Below are 20688 nucleotides of genomic sequence, written 5' to 3' on the forward strand. Positions count from 1 at the left end.
TCCACAATAATGTTTATGATTATTATTATTGATTGTGGAGTAATTTTTGACCAATCACATATTGACACGTAATCAATGTTTAAATGTTGTAAAAAAAATGTTGTCTAAATATCATTATCCATTCTATAAATAGATTACACTTATGTTATTGTTAAAACGATTTAACATCGGAGGTTATTTTGTATAGATATGACTTAGTTAGTATTACCAAATTGTATAACAAAAAATTACCAGTTAAGCAAATGTTCACTATCGCTTTGCCACAATAATACTAATAAAATATGTGTATTTATAATATTTAAAATAAATTTTAAATTAACGATGACTTAATTATAAACTAATTAGTTGTAATACACCCTACTTTAAGCTAATGGTGTTTAGTATAAATGTGATTGTACAATTTTATGATATATTATTTATTATAGATAACTTATGAGTAACATCAAAATATCATTTATATGTTTGATATGATTAAATATGTTATTTGTTTCCGTGGGTGAAGTTAATTATTTACGCTTAATGCATGTTTTAAAAGTTTAAGTTCTTTTTTTTTTGTTATCATTTGACTGAATATTCTTTATGTCAACTAATAGACGTCAAAGTAAGTAAAAAATTTGACGTTCAAATAATTAATTTAATACGTAAATGTAATTATTTATCTTTTTATATAATACTATTATTTATAATTTAAAAAAAAACTTCGTATTAAGAGTAACTTAATTACTTGTAATCATATTCTACTTTAAGCTAATCAATATTAGTGGTAATTTCATGATTTTTGAAGTGCTTTTGACCTGTAGTTTCGGTCTTTAATATAAATGTAAACCTTATGATATATTATTTAGGTTTAATAGATTCGTAGGTTTCTATTTTTGCGGTTTCGTTCCAATTGGGTACTTTTATTTTAAAAGTGTTCAATTGGGTCTCTAATTTGATAAATTTGATTCAATAATGTCCTTTCCGTTAAATACAATGGATGGCGTTAACTTTCTTTGCAATGTGGCATGCCGAGGTGTCATTTACTTCCGACGTGGCATATGAGATTATTAAGTGGATATTAATATTATTTTAAATTTTAAAATACGCGAATTCACCATAAAGACGACGCTAGTGAAGGGACGAGATGCGACAAGGGCATGTTTCTTCTTCGTCCCTCCATTTTGATTCACAGGACAAGGAGGAAGCTTCCTTCATCTTGGAGACGCGCTTTTGACAGAGGCTGAAACCCCTCTTTAAAACAATGGCTTCCTCTAACACTCCCAAATCCCATAAATCTCCCAAAGCCAAAAAAAGGAGAAATCTCTACAACCCAAAATAAAGTGAAGGAGAAAAATCGAGACATCAACAAAGAGGAGAACCAAAAGAAGAAGAATAAGAAGCCTAAGCTCAGCAGACACAATTCCAAACAGCCACACGAAAAGGGCGCAGAAGGAAGCGACAAAGATGGGAAAGCCAAGTCATCAACAAAGATGTGGTGATTTTCTATATTTTTTCCTTTTTATGTTTACTTGTTTGGCATCTTTTTCATCGGTTTTGTTTTTCTTGTAGCAGAGGGCTCGGAGTACAGAGTTGGGAGGAAGTCACTCACCTTTCATTTCATACTGTCATGCACAAATAAAATAAATTAAACAATTTTCAAAATTAGATAAATGGCTAACAAATAATAGCATAATATTAACATTATTTTATCTTCCAACAACCTTTTGTTACACTTTTCATAGAAAAACTAGTTATGTCTTTGCATTTGCCACATTTTGAATCTGGAGTCTCCTCTTCATGGGCTTGGCATTGAAGAAAAGCTTTTTTGATTCAAATGGGGAGTTCTTCTGGGTCTATGAACACTCTCTTATAGTATTTGTTGAGTCTTTCGTCCACTGCATAGATTCCATACAATGGTTGCAAATATCCTTGTCACATTCCAGATAAATTTTCATGCTTGTTGTGTCCAGGATCGCAAGAAATGTCTGAGTTACAAGCATGTTGGTAAGGTTTTATGACTGAGATATGTGAGTTCAACGAAAAACCCTTCCAAATAAACCCCTAAATTGTGAACCTCCTTCAGTTCGTTCATCTCTACGCCATTGATGAAGCTAACTTGCAAACAGAACGATCAAACCCCAAATCACAAAATCCCAAAATCGAGCAAGCAGAGAATGTGAAATCTTCCCATCGCATTTACACCAGTAGTGAGAGGCCATTAACGCAAATTCATAATCTGAACCCTAACCCCAATATCGCAACAGAACGGCGAGCGACGACAATGAGAAATGGGGAGACACGAAAGGTGCGTCAGACGGTTGGATTGGACGATGGGCATGAATGTAGGTGTTGAAGAGGTGAGTGTGGGAGGGTGAGAAGAAAATTTCCCAAATAGGGGAGAAGGTGAGGTTGGAGTTGGTGAGGACGAGGAAGGGGGAAAGGGAAGGAGAAGGGGAAGAGAGAAGGTTTCTCCACGAGATTTTATTGTGCCACGTGTTAATTAAAGGACAACTCACCACGCCACCTTGCTAAAAAGTTAACATCGTTGATTGCATTTAACGGAAAGGATAATGATATTTAGACAACATTTTTTTGACAATATTTGAACAATGATTACATGTCAATATGTGATTGGTCAAAAATTACTCCACAATAATGTTTATGATTATTATTATTGATTGTAGAATAATTTTTGACCAATCACATATTGACATGTAATCATTGTTTAAATGTTGTCAAAAAAATGTTGTCTAAATATCATTATCCTAACGGAAAGGATATTATTGAATCAAATTTATCAAATTAGAGATTCAATTGAACACTTCCAAAATAGGAGAACCCAATTGAAAGGAACCCACAAAATTAAGGATCTGCAAACCTATTAAACCTATTATTTATTAAAGATAATTATTGAATAATATCAAATTATCATTTATATGTTTGAAAATATTTATTTATTACACCAGTATTTTCTGGATTATCTATTAGACTAGAAATTAACATGGGGTATTATAATTACAAGTAGAAATGTTTATATTTCTCTCTTCCAAAGTAATTGTAGTTTTAACCATGCAAACAAACAAAAAATTCAAAATGAGTGATAATTTTTCCTTCAACTAAAATATTAATTTTTTTATACCATCTCATAAATTAACTACTTTATATATTTATTTCAAGTAACGCATTATAAAAAAAAATCAGATTTCTTTTTAAAAGTGAAATATTTATTATCGCTGTTATACATTTATGTATCGAATCGTCTAAGATAAAATCCCAATATAAAATTGAACATAAAACCCTACCATACCTGGAAGTGGATATAAACAACTGAAGGCGGAGGCAGTGAGAAGAAAGTAGCAAGATCCCGGTACCGTTCGATCTTTCATCCAACGGGGCGGGGCAGAACTTGGATCGGATCTTTTTCTTATATTACATGCATTCGTCTCCCTGATTTGGTTTTTTATACCCTCACATCACACCACACTCTCTCATCTGCGCAATCCCATGGGGGACTTCAACAGCAACAACAACGATGCCTTCATGCGCAACCAAAACGCCGCCGTTCAGGCTCGCACCAAAGCCCAAAACCGTTCCAACGTCCTTCAGCTCAAACTGGTCTCTTCCTCCCCAATCTTCTCTTCCAATTTCTCTTTTCTGAATACCAATTTTCGATTCGTGACCATAGCTAGGGTTTGTTATGCTTATCTAATTCCCGTGTTTTTGTTATGTCTCGGAGATTCAGATTGGACAGAGTCATCCGACTGGTCTCACAGCGAACCTGCTGAAGCTCTTCGAGCCTAGGCCTCCCTTGGAATACAAACCGCCGCCGGAGAAACGGAAATGTCCACCGTTGACAGGTTCTGTAAACGCTTCCGTTTGCGTTGGTTGGTTCTATTTTTGTGTTGTGTTCGTATTAATTGATATGTTTCTCTTATACTTTTCAAGGGATGGCACAATTTGTGAGCAAATTTGCTGAGCCTGGGGATCCAGAATACGCTCCACCTGTTCCAGAAACCGAAACTCCTGTACTGTTTCGTTCATTTTCGTTTCTGATAAGTGATTTATGTGTTCATATTTATTTACTTTATGCAAACGTTTGATTATTGTTGAAGCTTATTATTTTGATTTGGAAGCTTCGCTTCTACTCTGAAATTGAGGGAGGGAGTGTGAAGGTTGAGCCTTCTTCTGAATGGTGTCTGTGATTTGTCTATTGCTTCACCGAGAGCTTGTTGTGATGAAAATTTACCATGTCGATTAGTTTGTAACAAATGTTAATGTGGAGTGCTGGGACAGATTTAATTGAGTGTTAAGATTTCATGGTTTGAATAAATTCGATCTATTCGTTGCTTATGATGTATGGTTTAGGTTTTAAATGCATGGTTACTTTGTGGAGTAATCATTTTATATTCTTTGCCTTCGTGATCTTTTCTGTGTGGTAAATTTCTGTCATTTGTGGTAGTGTTTTGAAAAATGATTTTAGGCTAGGTGTTAGACGGCAGAAAAGTTATTTAAGATTATGGTTTTAATCCATTTTGCTGGTGTAGGCACAAAAAAGAGCCAGAATACACAAGCTAAGACTAGAAAAGGGAGCTGCAAAGGCTGCTGAAGAGCTTGAGAAATGTGATGAGTCCCTTATTGTGAATATGTTAATATGTCTTTATTTATGTTCTCTGGATGTCATTCTTATATTGGCTGCTTTGCAGATGATCCTCATAATGATCCAAATGTGTCTGGAGATCCATACAAGACATTGTTTGTGGCTAAACTTGTAAGTCGGATTTTCCAACGTAGTATTGGTTTGCCACTTTATCAGCAGATATAACTTATTGTTGCTATCCTCAAACAGAGTTACGAGACCACTGAAAGCAGAATCAAAAGGGAGTTTGAGTCATATGGTCCAATCAAACGGGTAGGTATTTTGAATATCCCCAAGGGTATTTGGTAAGAGCTCATTCATAGTTTCATAGTTATATATTCTGTTTTCATAACTCATGTATATTTTACCAACCTTCAAAATGTCTTTCTCAATTATATAATTCTATATGTATATCTATATATACCTTGAACAACAAAGTTCAAGCTATTTTGATAATATTTTTTAAAATTGGATATTCGTATTGATTAGTCTTGTGGGTTGACCAGCAATTAATTTCAAGGTATGATTATCTGGAGAATGTGATTTTGTACTGTGTACATCAGTAAACCAGTTGGTTATCATTGCTAACTCGATTGTTGAACTGTATAGCTTGTCATGATGCTAATCAATCTTGCATAACTGTTATCCTGTTCTGTACAAAGATTTTAGGATACAAATTACGCATCTTCCTCATTGAATTTATCATCAATGATGGTGAACGACTTTGCAATGGTAACAACTGTATTTTAGTGGCACCACTAATTACCATAGAATGGATTTCATGTATTGGTTTCTTTTATTAGTTTCAACTTAGTCCCTCTGTTAATTTATGTGGATCAAGAGATCTTATTAGGGTATGGGTCTATCTAGGAATTCTGTTAGCAATAGGTATAGTATCTAAAATTACATCCATGGTAAGGGTGTGGAGTTCTTATTATGCAAATGATAAATTGTTCTAAAATTTCAACCAATCTGGACTCAAGTTCAAGTGCTTCCATCTGCTGTTAACTGAACATTTAGTTGAGCAGAGCAGTGATGTCCCTCGTTCCTTTTGGCCTTTGTTTTCAAGCAAGAAAAGGAGACTGACTTCTGTTATTTTCTGCACTGGGTAACATACATTGGGAGTATTGCATTCTTTTCCTCTTCTGTTTAATTTCTTAGCTAGTATGTTTTTGATGTTGCTAAATTTTATTCTTGGCTGAGGCTAGAGTATCTATCAAAAAAAATCAGCGATTGAGAAGATGTCATGGTATTTCCTATATTACCTATAGTTCTTTTTTCTTTTAAAAATAATATCCCTGGTAAGGGGAACTAGTCACCAACTGGTTAATTGGCCCCAAATACATCAGTTTTTCTGCAACTATTGCTGGTGGTGATTCATCTCTCGATGGGAGCTGTGTGATTTAAAGGTGAGCACGGCTAATTAGGCACAGTGCCTGTCTGCCGTGCCATTTAAGAATATACCATTAGTCCTTTTTTTGGTAGTGTTGTCAATTTTTAAGTGAGGGAGTGTTGTTTATTATATTTTCTTTGCAGCTGAAGACCAAAATTTTCTTTTCTGACTGGTGTTTTTCTATTTTCTTATGCTATAGGTTCGATTAGTTGCTGACAAAGAGACTAATAAGCCCAAGGGTTATGCTTTCATTGAGTTCCTACATACAAGAGACATGAAAGGTTGACAGAGATTAATTAATTTGTTCATTTCAATATGGCTTTAAATTCACATCCGTGGTTCATTTTGCAGCTGCTTACAAACAGGCTGATGGTAGGAAAATTGATGGTAGAAGGGTGCTCGTTGATGTTGAGCGTGGGAGGACTGTTCCAAATTGGAGACCTCGTCGTCTGGGTGGTGGGCTTGGTACTACTAGAGTTGGGGGTGAAGAAGTTAATCAACGGCATTCTGGGAGGTTGATCAGTCTAGCTTCAATCCTTTAATAATTGGCATTCACTGTTATCATTGTCTTTTTCAAATAACCTGCACTAGGGTAGCTGACAGAAATTAAACTTCTATTGACTGTTTATTTGGCTTAACCAATACACAACTCATCACCCCAGGTTGCAAATGAAGCCCATAGTTTTTTGGTTAATATTAACCCCTTGTTTCTTTGTTGAACGTGATTTGTATTGTTGATAATTTGTTGTATGCTTTGTTTTTCTGTTGAAGGGAAAATGACTTGATTTCAATTTTCAGGGAGCAACAACAGTCTCGTTCTGAAGAACCAAGAGCACGAGAGGACCGGCATGGTGATAGGTAAGGAACATCAAATGATGCTCATACAAATAATTGTTTCATATTCGAGAATGTTCTGTTGTTTCCCTGCATTAAGTGATGTTCCTACAATTCTGAACTTTTAAGTAATGTTCTTTGATAGTATATTTTGCAAGTCACTTACTTTGGTTACTGTTGGGCTGAGATAATTTAGGGACAGGGAAGTATCACGTGAAAAAGGTAGGGATAGAGATAGAGATCGGGAGCGATCGCGGGAGCATTCTCATGAAAGGGTCAGGGATCGTGATTATAGAGAGGATAGACATCACAGAGACAGAGACAGGACAAGAGACAGGGATAGGGAAAGAGACAGAGATCGTGGACGTGATCGAGATAGGGCACGGGATCGTGATAGGGATAGGGACCGTGATCGACACCGTGAAAGGGATAGAGATTATGATGTTGGGGACACTGATCGACGTTCACGTGATAGGGAGTCTGAATATGATCGTGTGGAATCTAAACATGAGAGGGACCAACATGGAGAAAGGAACCGTGACTATGAGCCTGAGGATGATCGTGGTAGGCATAGCCAGTATGAGCATGGACGTCGACATGCTGACCCTGATCATGACCCTGAGCAGTATGACCACTACCATGGAGATGACCGTGGTGATCATTATAATCAGTATCATGACCATGATAGGATGGAAGATGACTACCATGTAGGGCGTGCAACATCTGAATCACATGAAAAGGAGAAAAGTCATGGTACAGACCGTGAATATCGTCGCTCAGAGAGATCTCATTCCCGGGAGTATGATTACTAGGAATTGGCTATATTGGTAATATTCATCATTTGGTTATGTTTACTTCTGATCTTGCTGTCCACTCCTGGTCCCCTGGTAATTGTTGTGTGATCATTGCACCATAAAAAGGGCACAGTAGCCGCTGCTATCCATATTTGAAAACTTGAATACTGCATCTTTCGAGTCGTTTGCTTTTGTTTGTGAACGTGGACTTGGACATCTAGTTTTTGGTATTTTGTTTTGAGCTTTGTGTTTTCTTCTGACATTTTATGAAATCAACCTAGGATTTTCTGGTTCATTTGTTATGGGAAACAATTTGTGCGGCTTCCGAGTTTTCTGTGGACTTGGTCATCAAATGTTGGTATATCTATCTTTGGATTTATGTTGCTTTCTTCTGACATTTTTGGAAGTGAAAAACAGGATTTTCTGGTTATTTTTTAGGAAACAATTTTTCAGCTTCCAAGTTTCCTGTGGTCACTTATAAATGATTGGAGCTTATGTATACAATACAGAGCTTCCAGCATTATGTCAGTTTTCTTACGTTGGATGTCAAATAATTTGTTATCTCAATACATTACTAGATTATGTGACAGAACTAACATGATTATTTGAGGTTGATCATTTGATTCGGTTTATGCTTAAAACCGAATCAAGTGATTTTATTGGAGTTGAGAGTAAGCTACTTTGATTTCATTTGAATTTGGAAAGCTAACGCCACGGTAATGAATAGATTTTGGATGTTTCTTCTTGCAGTTTCTAAGGAGAAATGTTATGAGTGTGCATCGCTAACTGGAAACTTTATTTTCATCGATGAGAAGTGTATGTTAGGAATGAAACAGCTCAAGCAAGTAAGCTGCGGCATACCATAGAGACCATAAAAGCTTGAACCGCCTTGAATTACGTGAGAATCAAAGAAAACTAAAATAATAGTTTTTTGAACTGAACTAATAAACAAGTTGGACAAAATAAACCGAATTCGAATTCAGTTTATTTTAATTTCGAACTAAATTGCCATGACTTTACTGCAGAATACAGCAAAATTTTCAGATCTTTGTAGTTACTGCATTTGGTGCATAATCCTAAATAAGTTGTTCAGATCTTTTGAGGCACTGCGAATGGTTTTGACAGAGCAGTTTCTACAAAACATTTAATTGCTCTGACCGTTGCATCTTTAGATCTTTCGAGTCAGATCCAAACGTTTAAAATGTTCGTGTATCCACCCATTTTTTTCACTTTGCTGCTGCAGCAAATTTACATCACCAGCAATGCTTCTATGAAAGTAGGTGTTAAAGACTGAACTAATGAAATACGTCAGTTCAATTTTTAATAAAAATAATTCAGTTTTTAAATTTAGTTCAGTTATCGATGAACACAAGCGTCACCGTTAACTTTCTGTGCTTCAGAGGTTTATAAGAAGACAAGGTTTGATTAAATTTTCTTTTCATCCCATAATATAGGTTCTTTTATTTTGTTTGTTTTAATTTTTTAGTTCCATTTTTTTTTCTTTTAGTTTTTACCATTGACCTTTTCTATTAACTCCAACTGTCATCACATACTACACTAAAATTATCAAATCATTTTTTTATATTAAAAAATGACGTGAGCATATAACTTCATCATATACTAAAACAAAAAAGAAGCTTTTCTTTACAGTAACAAACAAAAAAAAGATAAATTTATGAGTTAATATAAAAATTTAGGTTAAAAAAACATACATAAATATTACACAAATTTTACTCATAATTATTTGATAACATGAGTATATTTTTAATGACTAATATTTTATTTAAAAATTGTTATAATATATATTTATTATTGATATCATTAATCAATTTTTACATCTTATTTACATAGGTAATTTAATTAGAGTGAAAAAAAACTCGGTAATAAACTAAATGAACCTTTTCATTTATTTTTCGTAATTATTAGTCTATTTTTAGTTGTTAATATAGAAGTAGTATATAAATCGATTTAAGAACTTATCGAATAAATTAGACTTAAAAAAACTATAATCTAAATTAAACGGTATAATTTTGTGAGAATAAAAATAATAAGTCTTAAAAATATAATATTTTCTATTTCATAAAAAATAAATAAAACGTATAAAATACATTCAAATAAAAGTTATCTGTTATTAGAACTCTACAACTTTCTCAAAAATGAAAATACATAACAAGAAATTACTATTTCCTTCTACTCTTTGACAATGTTCCTAATATACAAGCAAACACACGTATTGAAATAAAATAAAAATTACGATTTTTCTATTTTAGTTTCTAATAATATTATATGTTTAGAAGAAATTTTGTTCACCTCATAAAATAAAAAATAAGAATGACCAAACTACATAACAAAATAAAATTAAAGCCAAAATGAGACTAGAGATTAAAATTACAGAATGTTGGATTGAAAGAGAGATATTTAAAAAAAAATATTTGATTGATTTAGAATATTAGCAAGAAGAAATAGATTAATTTCATTGCCATAAAGAGATAAGTTTTGGTACTATAGGTTAGAGGATATTCATACATACTGAAAAAAAAATATTATTATTTTTGTCCCCTTTTCAATGTCATCCAGGAATCAAAAGGACAAAGAAAGAAAATTTGAATTTTTAAAAATCAAAATATGTCAAGATTTCGTACTTATGATTGGGAGAGGCGTACGGTAGCTTGGGATGCTTCTCCTACTAAATTATACCCTCCATTATTTTTTTTTCATACAATCATTTTAACATTAAAATCACTATTTTTGTGAGTAGTAATATTCTTGTGTCTTTATCTTCCTCGTTTAATTCGTCATCTTTGGAGCTGCCGTCATCCCTGCTGCATTCACAGTCTGGTGGTTCACACATAAAAGGATCAACATCCCATATGAAATGACCAGTGATTTTGTTTGTTTATATGGGCTTTTTATTAGGAATGACTTTCCATATGAGAATTTTCTTTTCTTTGGTGATTGGTCGGATCATCATAAACTGAAAAATCTGGAAGAAGTTGGTACTAGCTTTATCTCCTAATTGCTTAAATATGATTCAGAGTATTCGGTCTACATATCTCTTAAAAGTGGCTTCAGAATTCTAGAGAGGTTTTTTGTTCCACTTTCAAATCACACAAATTATATCTCATAACAAAATTTTGCACATCATCTTTATTTTATTTTTATCTTCTTTTTATACAATAAAACAAAACAAAACAAAAAAACACATCTCATGACTTTCTTGTACTATTTTAATCGTCCCTGACAAATAAATAACAAATGTAAAATAAACACTTTAATGTTTAGACGTTTTCTTTTCAAAAAAAGATTTAGTTGTCCTTGTTACATGAAGCTTCCTAAAACTGGTAGGCTTGTTTGCTTCCCTTACAAGGTTACTGAATTTGATTATCCTTTTATAGTGTTATGTTACTATAAGGTTTTGTATTCTATTTTCATTATTCATACCACCATTTAATAAATAGCTTTTTTATAGACTAAGAGGAAAAAACCAGTGAATATCACCTAAACTTCAAATATACATTAACACAATCTCTTTAATTTAGTACTTATCTGTGACACTTGTCGACCTTTGTTGGTTTCTCTTTTGTTACTCTTACGAAATTTATATCTATTGGGTGAAATAGATATTATTAAATGAAAACGAAAGGAATTTCAATACAATTTAATAATCCGAAAACTATTTTCTTTTACTTTTTTTTCATCATTGCAAAATATTTTAAGAGATGGAAATATAAAACATAAAAAAAAACAACTAATATGAATGTTTCTTTCATGAAGCTTCCTCCGGAATCATTGACTTGTTATTGACGTTAGATATGGTGAAGGTACTTATTTAATTTGTTTTTTAAGTGGTGAATCTACTGTTTAAATTTTGGTTTTCTTTACGCTCATAATTTGCTAGCATAAGAATAGTGTTGTCATTTTATATGAACCTTCCTTGCGATTGTGATAAAAAACAATAACAAAAGACACTTAATTACTACAAATTTTTGTCTTTTGAATGACCATACAATTTTAAGAAATTAAAACGCACTATAGAGGAATCTTCTACTATTATAGATTCTATACACTACAAATGGAGTTTTGGAAACAGGTATGAAAGCAAGAACATCTGAAAAACCAAAATTAAGCACTTCTCAAAATTCATTTAACTAAGATTTTTCTTTAATGAAATTAAAATAAATGTTACTAAAGTGGCTGAAGATATTTGTATATATAATTACAAACTCAAGATGGTGGTACTGAAGAATGCACTCCTCAATTTTCACAATTTCCTTCCTCAGCTATAGTTATAGAAGCAAAGGGAGAAAAGACTATAGCTCCTAGATTCTCATCTCTGGCTATTCTCACCTTGCATTCATGGCTACATTAGTGAAACGCAAGACTTGTTCAATTGTTGCAGCAACATGGCTCGTCTTATGTATTCTTACTATGATCTGCAGTGTCAGTTTAGCAGACAGAATGTTGAAAGAAAAAGAAATGGGAAATGATGGTAAGAAAGAGAGACAAGGAGTGCTGAAAGCCATTGCAAATTTCTTGTGGGAGGAGGGAAAGTCTTCCTATGAACCTGTTTGGCCGGTGAGTTCATCAAACACGTAGATACATAATGAATAACTTTTGTAGCATACATTATAAAGCATAGTACTTTGTTTTTTGTTTTTCCTTGCATTCTGAAATGTGCATGCATTGTGCTGGTGGTAGAGCAGAACATGAAGTTTGGTTGGAGAATTATAGTAGGATCCATCATTGGATTTTCTGGAGCTGCATTGGGAAGCGTTGGAGGCGTAGGAGGTGGAGGAATTTTTGTTCCTATGCTTGCTTTGATCATTGGCTTTGATCCCAAGTCTTCAACGGCCATTTCTAAGTGTTAGTCTCTACTATCTAGCTTGGTTTATTGCAACGTTAGCTTTTTCGATTCTTCATGTCATAGCTTTGATTTCATAACCTCAGGTATGATAATGGGTGCATCAATATCAACTGTGTACTATAATCTGAGGCTCAGACACCCAACACTGGACATGCCGCTTATAGACTATGACCTGGCTTTGATTTTCCAGCCTATGCTCATGTTAGGAATAAGCATTGGCGTTATATGTAATGTCATGTTTGCTGATTGGATGGTGACAGTTTTGCTTATCATCTTATTCGTAGGTAATAACTATGTAACAACATCATTAACATTTGTCTCTTTTTTAATCTGTTTTATGTTTTATGCATGTGTAATTATTTACTTGACAACTAGATATTGGACATGGAGGATGGTCTGGTTGAAAGAACAAATAAACGAGTAGTTTTGAAAACTGCTGTGTTAAAAATCTAATGCAGAAACATCAGATATATATAATTATTGAACAATATTACCCATCTTGGAAGTATTAGATGAGTACAACAATAAAACATGCAGCTACTTTTCTCTCCCGAGTTTAAAATCTCATGCAGAAAACAGCGTGTTCGCAAGGATTTTATAAAAGATTAAAAAATTAATAATAAGAGAAGAATACGTACAGAAGGTAAATTTGGAGTATAGACTCTTTCATATTTTAGATATGATATTTTGGTTTATCAGAATAAATTTCTATGGAAAGAAATCTCATGAAATCTATATTTAGCAGTCAATATAGTTATATTGTTGTATTTGGCAGTGCTTCATAACCAATTGATGCTGCATATGACATTGTTTATGCAATATCCATTATTTATATTTTCTTGCTTGCTAATTTGGAAATAATCGGTGTCAGCCACATCAACAAAAGCTACATACAAAGGCATAGACACATGGAAAAAAGAAACAATTGCAAAGAAGGTAAATTCGCCTTATTATACTTCCTGAAATTTTGAAGTTGAATCTCACCCCTTGAAAATAATTACATGAATACTACGCTACTTGGCTTTCAGGAAGCATCCAAACTGCTGCAGGCAGAACCAGAACCTGGTGGTAAGCACCTATAAACCTGACTATGATACTCATAAGAAACCTTCAGATGATTTCAAAACTGAAAATAACGACATGCAAATTAAAACCCCGTAGGAAATAGAGAGGAAAAGGGATCCAAATTTGAATGGTGTGATTTATCAGATAAAAATTAAAGTAAAAGAAAATCTCTTCAACATTCAATGTTGTAATTTGTAAACCTTTTATTACAGATGACTACAAGTCAATACCAAGTGGTCCAACTGATTCACTATTTGAGGAGGTAATCTCAAGGTTTTTTCATGTCATTTCCATCATAATTCATCTAACTTTATCCACCATACAAAACTTTCACGTGCACATGCAGGCCCCTCTACTAAAAAACATATATTGGAAAGAACTATCACTCCTCGTGTATGTCTGGGTGGCCTTTTTCATTGTTCAGATTGTTAAGGTAATCAAACTGTTACATACTGTTTAATTTTCTGATTCCTTAATCACAAGCATGCTGCTGATGAGTTTCATTGTTTAATATTTACTAATTTGTGTCTAGTAAATGCATTTCTGTGCAGGAATACAGCAAGCCCTGCTCCATCCAGTTCTGGGTTGTTAATTTCTTGCAGGTAGATATCCTCTATTACATATTTGAGCACTGCATATCAGATGAGTTTCTGCAGTATAAAATCATTTGGTTCTGTGGTTATAAGAATCTGTGAATAAAGACAAATGAAACAAATTGCGTTAGAAGGCACAAGAGGTGACATGAAACTAGATAACAATAAACACTGATTGCTTAATGTTGATGTTGATAAAAAATTGCAACATATAGCATGCATAACGGTTCTTCCTACTACCTACTTAAGAGCACCGTATCAAATCAGTTATCAAACATGAAACAACAAGTATTAGCTTTTTGATATATATGTAACTTTCAGCAAAATAATACCATGACACGCCAAAGACTAAGTGATATTTGATTTGTCAATTCAAGGTTCCTATTGCAATCTCTGTTACACTTTTTGAAGCCATAGGCTTGTACAAAGGAACGAGAGTGATTGCATCAAAGGGAAAGGAAATAACCCATTGGAAGATTCATCAGATCTGTCTCTACTGTTCCACTGGAATAATGGCTGGTATGGTTGGTGGACTGCTTGGTCTAGGAGGCGGGTTCATTTTGGGACCATTGTTTCTAGAATTGGGAATTCCTCCTCAGGTATTCTTGAGAATTTCCCAAGAACAATCTCACAGGAAAAATATAACTTTTGATTATTAAAGATTTGATCTTTGTATTGCAGGTAGCAAGTGCTACATCAACTTTTTCTATGGTTTTTTCATCCTCCATGTCAGTGGTGCAATACTACTTGTTGGATCGTTTCCCAGTACCGTATGGTAAGTGGCAGTAAAAAAAGTTTATTTGCTATAAAAATGTGTACTGAAGCAATTTCACTGGCTGCTAATTTTATGAACATCCCAAAAAATTGTGAAAACTTGCTAGTTATTTGTTTATTAATTTATTAACCTCTTTGGTTCAGCTTCCTACTTTGCTCTGGTTGCAACCTTAGCTGCCTTCGCTGGTCAGCATGTGGTGAGAAAGATAATTGTAGTTCTTGGGCGAGCATCCATTATCATCTTCATACTAGCATTGACCATTTTCATCAGCGCACTGAGTTTAGGTACTTTCTGTGATTTTAATTGGATTACACAGATTTTCGTTTGTTTTAAATTTGAATGCCCATTTCCTTTGCATGACAGGTGGAGTGGGAATAGAGAACATAATTGAGAAGATAGAAAAACATGAGTATATGGGGTTTGAAGATCTCTGTGCGTCTTATTAGAATTACTATATAGAATAACATTATTCAAACGGTCCATTTAATTGGAGCAGTGCTTTGTATCTTATTTTCCTTTATCTCAATGTTGATGTCAAACATTTCACTTTGGTTTCTGAAAAATCATGCACAATTGTTCGTTAAAGACAAATAGGAAGAAATGGAGTGCCACGAAAACAAAGCACTGGGGTATATTCTCTGATCAGTTATACAGCACATTGACATATTATGGGCTATGAATGATGAAAATAAAATTTTGGCTTTGCTATTTTATTGCTCTGTGCCTTTGATGAAAGTTAACACGTGTAATCCACCCAAGTTTGTCTGCGTAATGTGTTCAAGACATGACTCCCTGTTTTACATAAAAAAGAAAAAAACAATAAACAGGAATTGTACATCTCTTGAATAGTCACTTTGTAAAAGAAATTTATTAAATACAAAAATATAAAATACTATTTATTTTAAAATATCAAACTCCGTCACAATTTTATTTTAAAAAAATATTTGCATGGTAAAAAAGTTATAAATATTTAAACTATACATCCCAAATAAATAAATATATATATATATATATATATATATATATGGATTTGTTAATTTACTTAAGGAGGTTTTTCAGTGGTACATTTTAGCAAAGTGTACCAAGTTTTAGGTTACAAAAATATCTCTGTTAAAAAGAAAAACCAACTTTAAATCCAACGGTATTTTAATAATTTTAAAATTTAATTTAAAATAAAAAAATAAAAGGTAGTTATTAAAAATCTTGATTGGTCCATGTGTACAAGAGAAATTATTAGCTTTTATTATATATTTTTTAAAAGGTAGTTGTTTTTTAAAATAAAAAATAAAATAAAAGGTATTTGTTTTTTTAACCCATACGAGTTCTATAAATCATAAACCCTAAATCCTAGGTAGTTGTTTTTTTAACCCAGACGAGTTTTATAAACCCAGGGTTTTATATATCTAGACGGGTTCTATACACCCCGTTCTATAAACACAGACGGGTTCTATAAACCTTAAATCCTAAACGCTCAACCATTATATTTTTTAAAAGGTAGTTGTTTTTTTAAAATAAAAAATAAAATAAAAGGTAGTTGTTTTTTAAAATTAAAAATAAAATAAAAGCTAATAACTTCTCTTGTACACGTGGACCAATCAGAATTTTTAATAACTATCTTTTATTTTTTTTATTTTAAATTAAATTTTAAAATTATTAAAATACCCTTGGATTTAAAGTTGGTTTTCCTTTTTAACAAGGATATTTTTGTAACCTAAAACTTTATATACTTAGCTAAAATGTACCAACTGAAAAACCTCCTTACGTAAATTAGCAAACCTTATATATATATATATATATATATATATATATATATATATATATATATAAGGACATCAACATAGATAATATTATAAAGCAGTTAAGACAAGAAATTAGAGTATTAGGATTACAATCACCCAAATTAACTTCAGAATTTAAAACTTTAAAGACGAAGAAGCATTTCAAATGACATAATTTGAGTACTAGAGTATTTTAGGATGATACAACTTAGTTAAGAAATCCTAAAGGAACTAAGTTGCAACATTACCGTCGCCTCCAACACTTACTTTAAGGGAACCTCCTCAACATCTGCTCACATCCAAGTGGATGATTGTCGCAAAAGGAAACATACACAAGCAACACAAACAAGCAAAGGTGAGCTAGGTATAAAAAGCATGTTATACAATCACACACGACATATAAAGTTCACTCAACACATTAAATGACACTGGAAGACTTGTTACATTACAAACCGACTCGTCTGGACTAGAATGATTGCCGAGCTATGATTGGTTTTGCACTCATGGTGGCTTTTACTGCTTTGCAAAGTCATTGCCAACAGGTTCCACCCTACCACACTCACGAGGTTAGTTCGTTCTGCGCCGTGGAGCATATTGGAAGCCTCCAAGACTAGGACATCCTGATACCACTCACCACGTGATTCAATCCTATCTACTTAAGAACGATTGATCATTATAGTTTCAGGAAAACCCCTGAGACTAAGCTACCATGCAATCATTCTAACACTACTAGGGCACCACCATGTATTCTCTCCTTGAGGCCATGGAATTACGTCCAAAAACCATACCAACACATGTAAGACCATCCAAAACATTCCAATATCTCATACTTGCAGTTTAATCACATCACAACATACATACATTGCATTGAAATCAACACATACACTTGAGTCAAACCAAACAAATTCACTTTAGAAGAAATTGGACCCAGTGAATTCTCACAACAATCAAGTCGCAAGGCGAGACAGGAAAATTTCGCAAAGCGCATCCTTCCTGTGCGTTAGGCGAATTAAAAAGGGGAGCCTTCCAGGATTATTCGCAAAGCGCACCCACCCCGTGTGTTGAGCGAATTGGCAGACAGAGAGGGGCCCTCTACTACGCTATGTGAATATGCATAATTTGCAGAACGCAATTTTGTAGATTTCAAGCATCTCACACCCTCTTACCAATTCTAGTTCAATTTCCTAACTTCTAACACCTCCAATTTGTGTATTAAGCTTGATTAAACTTACCTAAATGATCCTAACTCTTCCTAATGCTAGTCTTGAGTGATTGAGATCAAGTTTTGTTTTTTAAACATCAATTTCTACCAATTAAGGACACAATTTCGGTTTTACCAATTCTACCAGGTTTTAGGCCAGTTTTATGATCCTAACAAGTCACAATTGACTTCTCTAAGATGTCCCCACAGTCCAATTATGTCAATGATCCCTAAATTTAAATTTCACTACCTCACTTCCTCTTTTTTGACCTAAAACCCTCTTCAAACAATTGCCTTTCACCAATCCAATTCTACCACAGTGTCCTTAATCTGACAGACCTAACTACCTCCACCCAATGACCTTATATTTTTTAGGCTCTTACATTTGACTTTCATTCTTTAACAATATGAAGTTGTACATGGTAGAAACATTTCTTTATAACAAACTTATATAATAATAACAAATGTACATTGATTTCATAAAAAAAATAATATTAAGTACTTAAAAATTATTTTATGCATCGTAACCAAACATTATTTAAAATCATTAAATAAACAAAACTTATCACGTTTTCTGAAAAAATAAATACAGTTCAAAGTCATTTATATTTTAATACACTGATACTATTTTCTTTTCATTTTTATCTATCTGCAAGTAAGAGTCTACATTATAACCTTTATATCATAATATTTACCGAAAAAAAAATGAGAATTATTCTTTAATATTATAACAACTAGACCTTCTTTTTTATTTCTTTAAACATAGAAGAAATCATTTTTAAGACAGCTACACCTATTTTATAAAATACCAAATAATTGTTTCTTTTGAGAAAGTATTACTTATCAAAAGTAATCTTCATTAGCTATTAAAATTCTTACCGATAACGTGGTGATCATATTTTTTTTTAATACACACGTGTGATGCAAGTAGTTAAAAGTTGTAGGGTTGTGTTCAAGAAAAAAGTTAGTATAAATTTATGGAGAAAAAGAGAGATAAGATTCGAATTGATATAAAAGATCATATGCCACATGTTTTAGGTAAAAAAAATATTATAAATGATTGAATAATAACAGTTTATATGTATGTATGCATATCATCATATATAACCTTTTTATTTTTTAAATAAAAAGTTTAACAATAAACAAAAATGCTTTTAACTGACAAATTTAAACATTTTTTGCACTATTAGTTTATTTATTTGTCTAAATAAAAAATTAACTCATTTCCGTCGATCACATTTAAAAAGTAATTCATCCTCGGGTAAATTAAAGAATCCATTATGGTCGAGATTCAAGATCAAGAAAACATGAGAGTTTGTAAATTCTACGTGTTATTATTCTAAAACAAACTTGCTGAAGATGGCAGTGTGCTTTTTGTGTTGTATAGTAATTTTCTTTATCATTCAAATGAAAACAGTATAAATATTAATTAATGCACGAGTTTTATTAAGTTATAGTTTTTCACATATTTGTTTGTTTTTAATTGAGTTTCTAAGTTTTTTATATTTTTTTGGAGTATTTAGTGTTTAATTTTTTTATTAATTAGTTATGTTCATATTTTTTTTTTATCTTGTCGTTTTTTGTATAATAAGGTCTTACAATTTTGTATAATATTTTTGGTTCTGATAGCAAACATAATGTAAAATAACAAAATCATCCCATTAACAAACTAAATTGTGTGAATGATTGTTTTTTATATTTTTTTTATCGAATCACATGTTCACCTTCTTAGATAAATAAATTTAATTCAAATAAAACTTAAACTTAATTAAAATTTAATGCAATTATATATATTATTAACCGCAATACCATTTAATTAAAAATTAATGTAATTAAAAGTAATTTTTTTACAACTTAATTACAATTTAATGCTACCTACACCATCCATTAAAAATTAAAGCAATTAAAATTTATTTATTTTCACGTATTTTCTTTATTTGTGAATAGGTTTTCAATCAAAATAAAATTCAGATCTAATAAAAAATTAAGGGTGTTTTCTGCTCTATCCTCCATTTTGTGACTGAATCAGTTTCAATTAAAATAAAACGTAATCAAATTTGATGAATGAGATTTTTAATTTAAACAATTTAATTCCAAATAGAAATTAGGAGCGTTTTCTACTTCACCTTCAATACCTTCAATCAAAACAAAAACTCATTTAAAATAATTATAACCTGCATGCATCCCTTCTCGTCACCTAACTTGCACTGGCTAAAAAACTTAACCTATCTTTCCTCGTTATGGAATTCAAAAACTACATACAAATTAATTGATTTTATTTTAATAATTTATATAATTTTCCTGATAAAAAAATTATTATGATATAATCTCAATTTTAACTAACTTATCATCACTTCTTAGAAAAAAATTAAGAGACTTTGTTGGTAATATAAAATAATATTATCAGTTATCGTAAAAATATTAAAAACTTAACTTAAAACTTAATTAAATTATTCCTTTATTAGATTGTATTATTCCTCGATATATTAGATATGTATTATACGAATTTGCCATAAATTAGTTTCCCGAAAACTTGAATTCGAAAATGGAAGAATGTGGTGTGGCCAACCACAGCACGCGTCACCTCTTTTCACGGAATTTGGGAACCCAAACACCGCTGGTTAGCACTTCCCACAACGCGGGCCACTTTCAATAAATGACCTTACTCTAATATTCTACCCTTCTAGGGGCTTTTGATAGTAAATATCGCCAAAACCAGGGTGCAATATTCCTATTCCTTTTTCCCGCCCAATTCCATGCGCCATCGATAAAACTC

At 32.4% G+C, this 20688-nt stretch overlaps 2 protein-coding genes across 2 annotated transcripts; both read left to right on the top strand.

The window, feature by feature from the left end:
• Positions 1–3281: 3281 nt before the first annotated feature.
• Positions 3282–8066, top strand: LOC106777673 (U1 small nuclear ribonucleoprotein 70 kDa). Its single transcript, XM_014665362.2, has 10 exons — positions 3282–3594; positions 3722–3836; positions 3925–4004; positions 4524–4599; positions 4683–4747; positions 4826–4888; positions 6208–6289; positions 6360–6522; positions 6807–6866; positions 7039–8066. The coding sequence occupies exons 1-10, from the start codon at positions 3484–3486 to the stop codon at positions 7652–7654; spliced, it is 1431 nt and encodes a 476-aa protein (XP_014520848.1). The 5' UTR covers positions 3282–3483; the 3' UTR covers positions 7655–8066.
• Positions 8067–11776: 3710 nt separating this feature from the next.
• Positions 11777–15501, top strand: LOC106777302 (sulfite exporter TauE/SafE family protein 3-like). Its single transcript, XM_014664875.2, has 12 exons — positions 11777–12211; positions 12340–12499; positions 12584–12784; positions 13372–13436; positions 13529–13568; positions 13778–13827; positions 13912–13998; positions 14117–14167; positions 14536–14757; positions 14840–14933; positions 15077–15217; positions 15297–15501. Exons 1-12 carry the CDS (start codon positions 11993–11995, stop codon positions 15377–15379), a joined length of 1413 nt encoding a protein of 470 aa, XP_014520361.1. The 5' UTR covers positions 11777–11992; the 3' UTR covers positions 15380–15501.
• Positions 15502–20688: the final 5187 nt, after the last annotated feature.

Source organism: Vigna radiata, chromosome 11 (assembly GCF_000741045.1).
Source record: "Vigna radiata var. radiata cultivar VC1973A chromosome 11, Vradiata_ver6, whole genome shotgun sequence".
Lineage (NCBI taxonomy): Eukaryota > Viridiplantae > Streptophyta > Magnoliopsida > Fabales > Fabaceae > Vigna > Vigna radiata.

Excerpts from the sequence above, each read along its gene's own strand:
- LOC106777673 (XM_014665362.2), top strand. The coding sequence starts at position 3,484 with ATGGGGGACTTCAACAGCAACAACAACGATGCCTTCATGCGCAACCAA. Across the intron at positions 4,600-4,682 it reads TGCTGAAGAGCTTGAGAAAT|ATGATCCTCATAATGATCCA; the intron begins GTGATGAGTCCC and ends GCTGCTTTGCAG. Across the intron at positions 6,523-6,806 it reads AATCAACGGCATTCTGGGAG|GGAGCAACAACAGTCTCGTT; the intron begins GTTGATCAGTCT and ends TTCAATTTTCAG.
- LOC106777302 (XM_014664875.2), top strand. The coding sequence starts at position 11,993 with ATGGCTACATTAGTGAAACGCAAGACTTGTTCAATTGTTGCAGCAACA. Across the intron at positions 12,500-12,583 it reads TTCAACGGCCATTTCTAAGT|GTATGATAATGGGTGCATCA; the intron begins GTTAGTCTCTAC and ends TCATAACCTCAG. Across the intron at positions 13,999-14,116 it reads TCATTGTTCAGATTGTTAAG|GAATACAGCAAGCCCTGCTC; the intron begins GTAATCAAACTG and ends ATTTCTGTGCAG.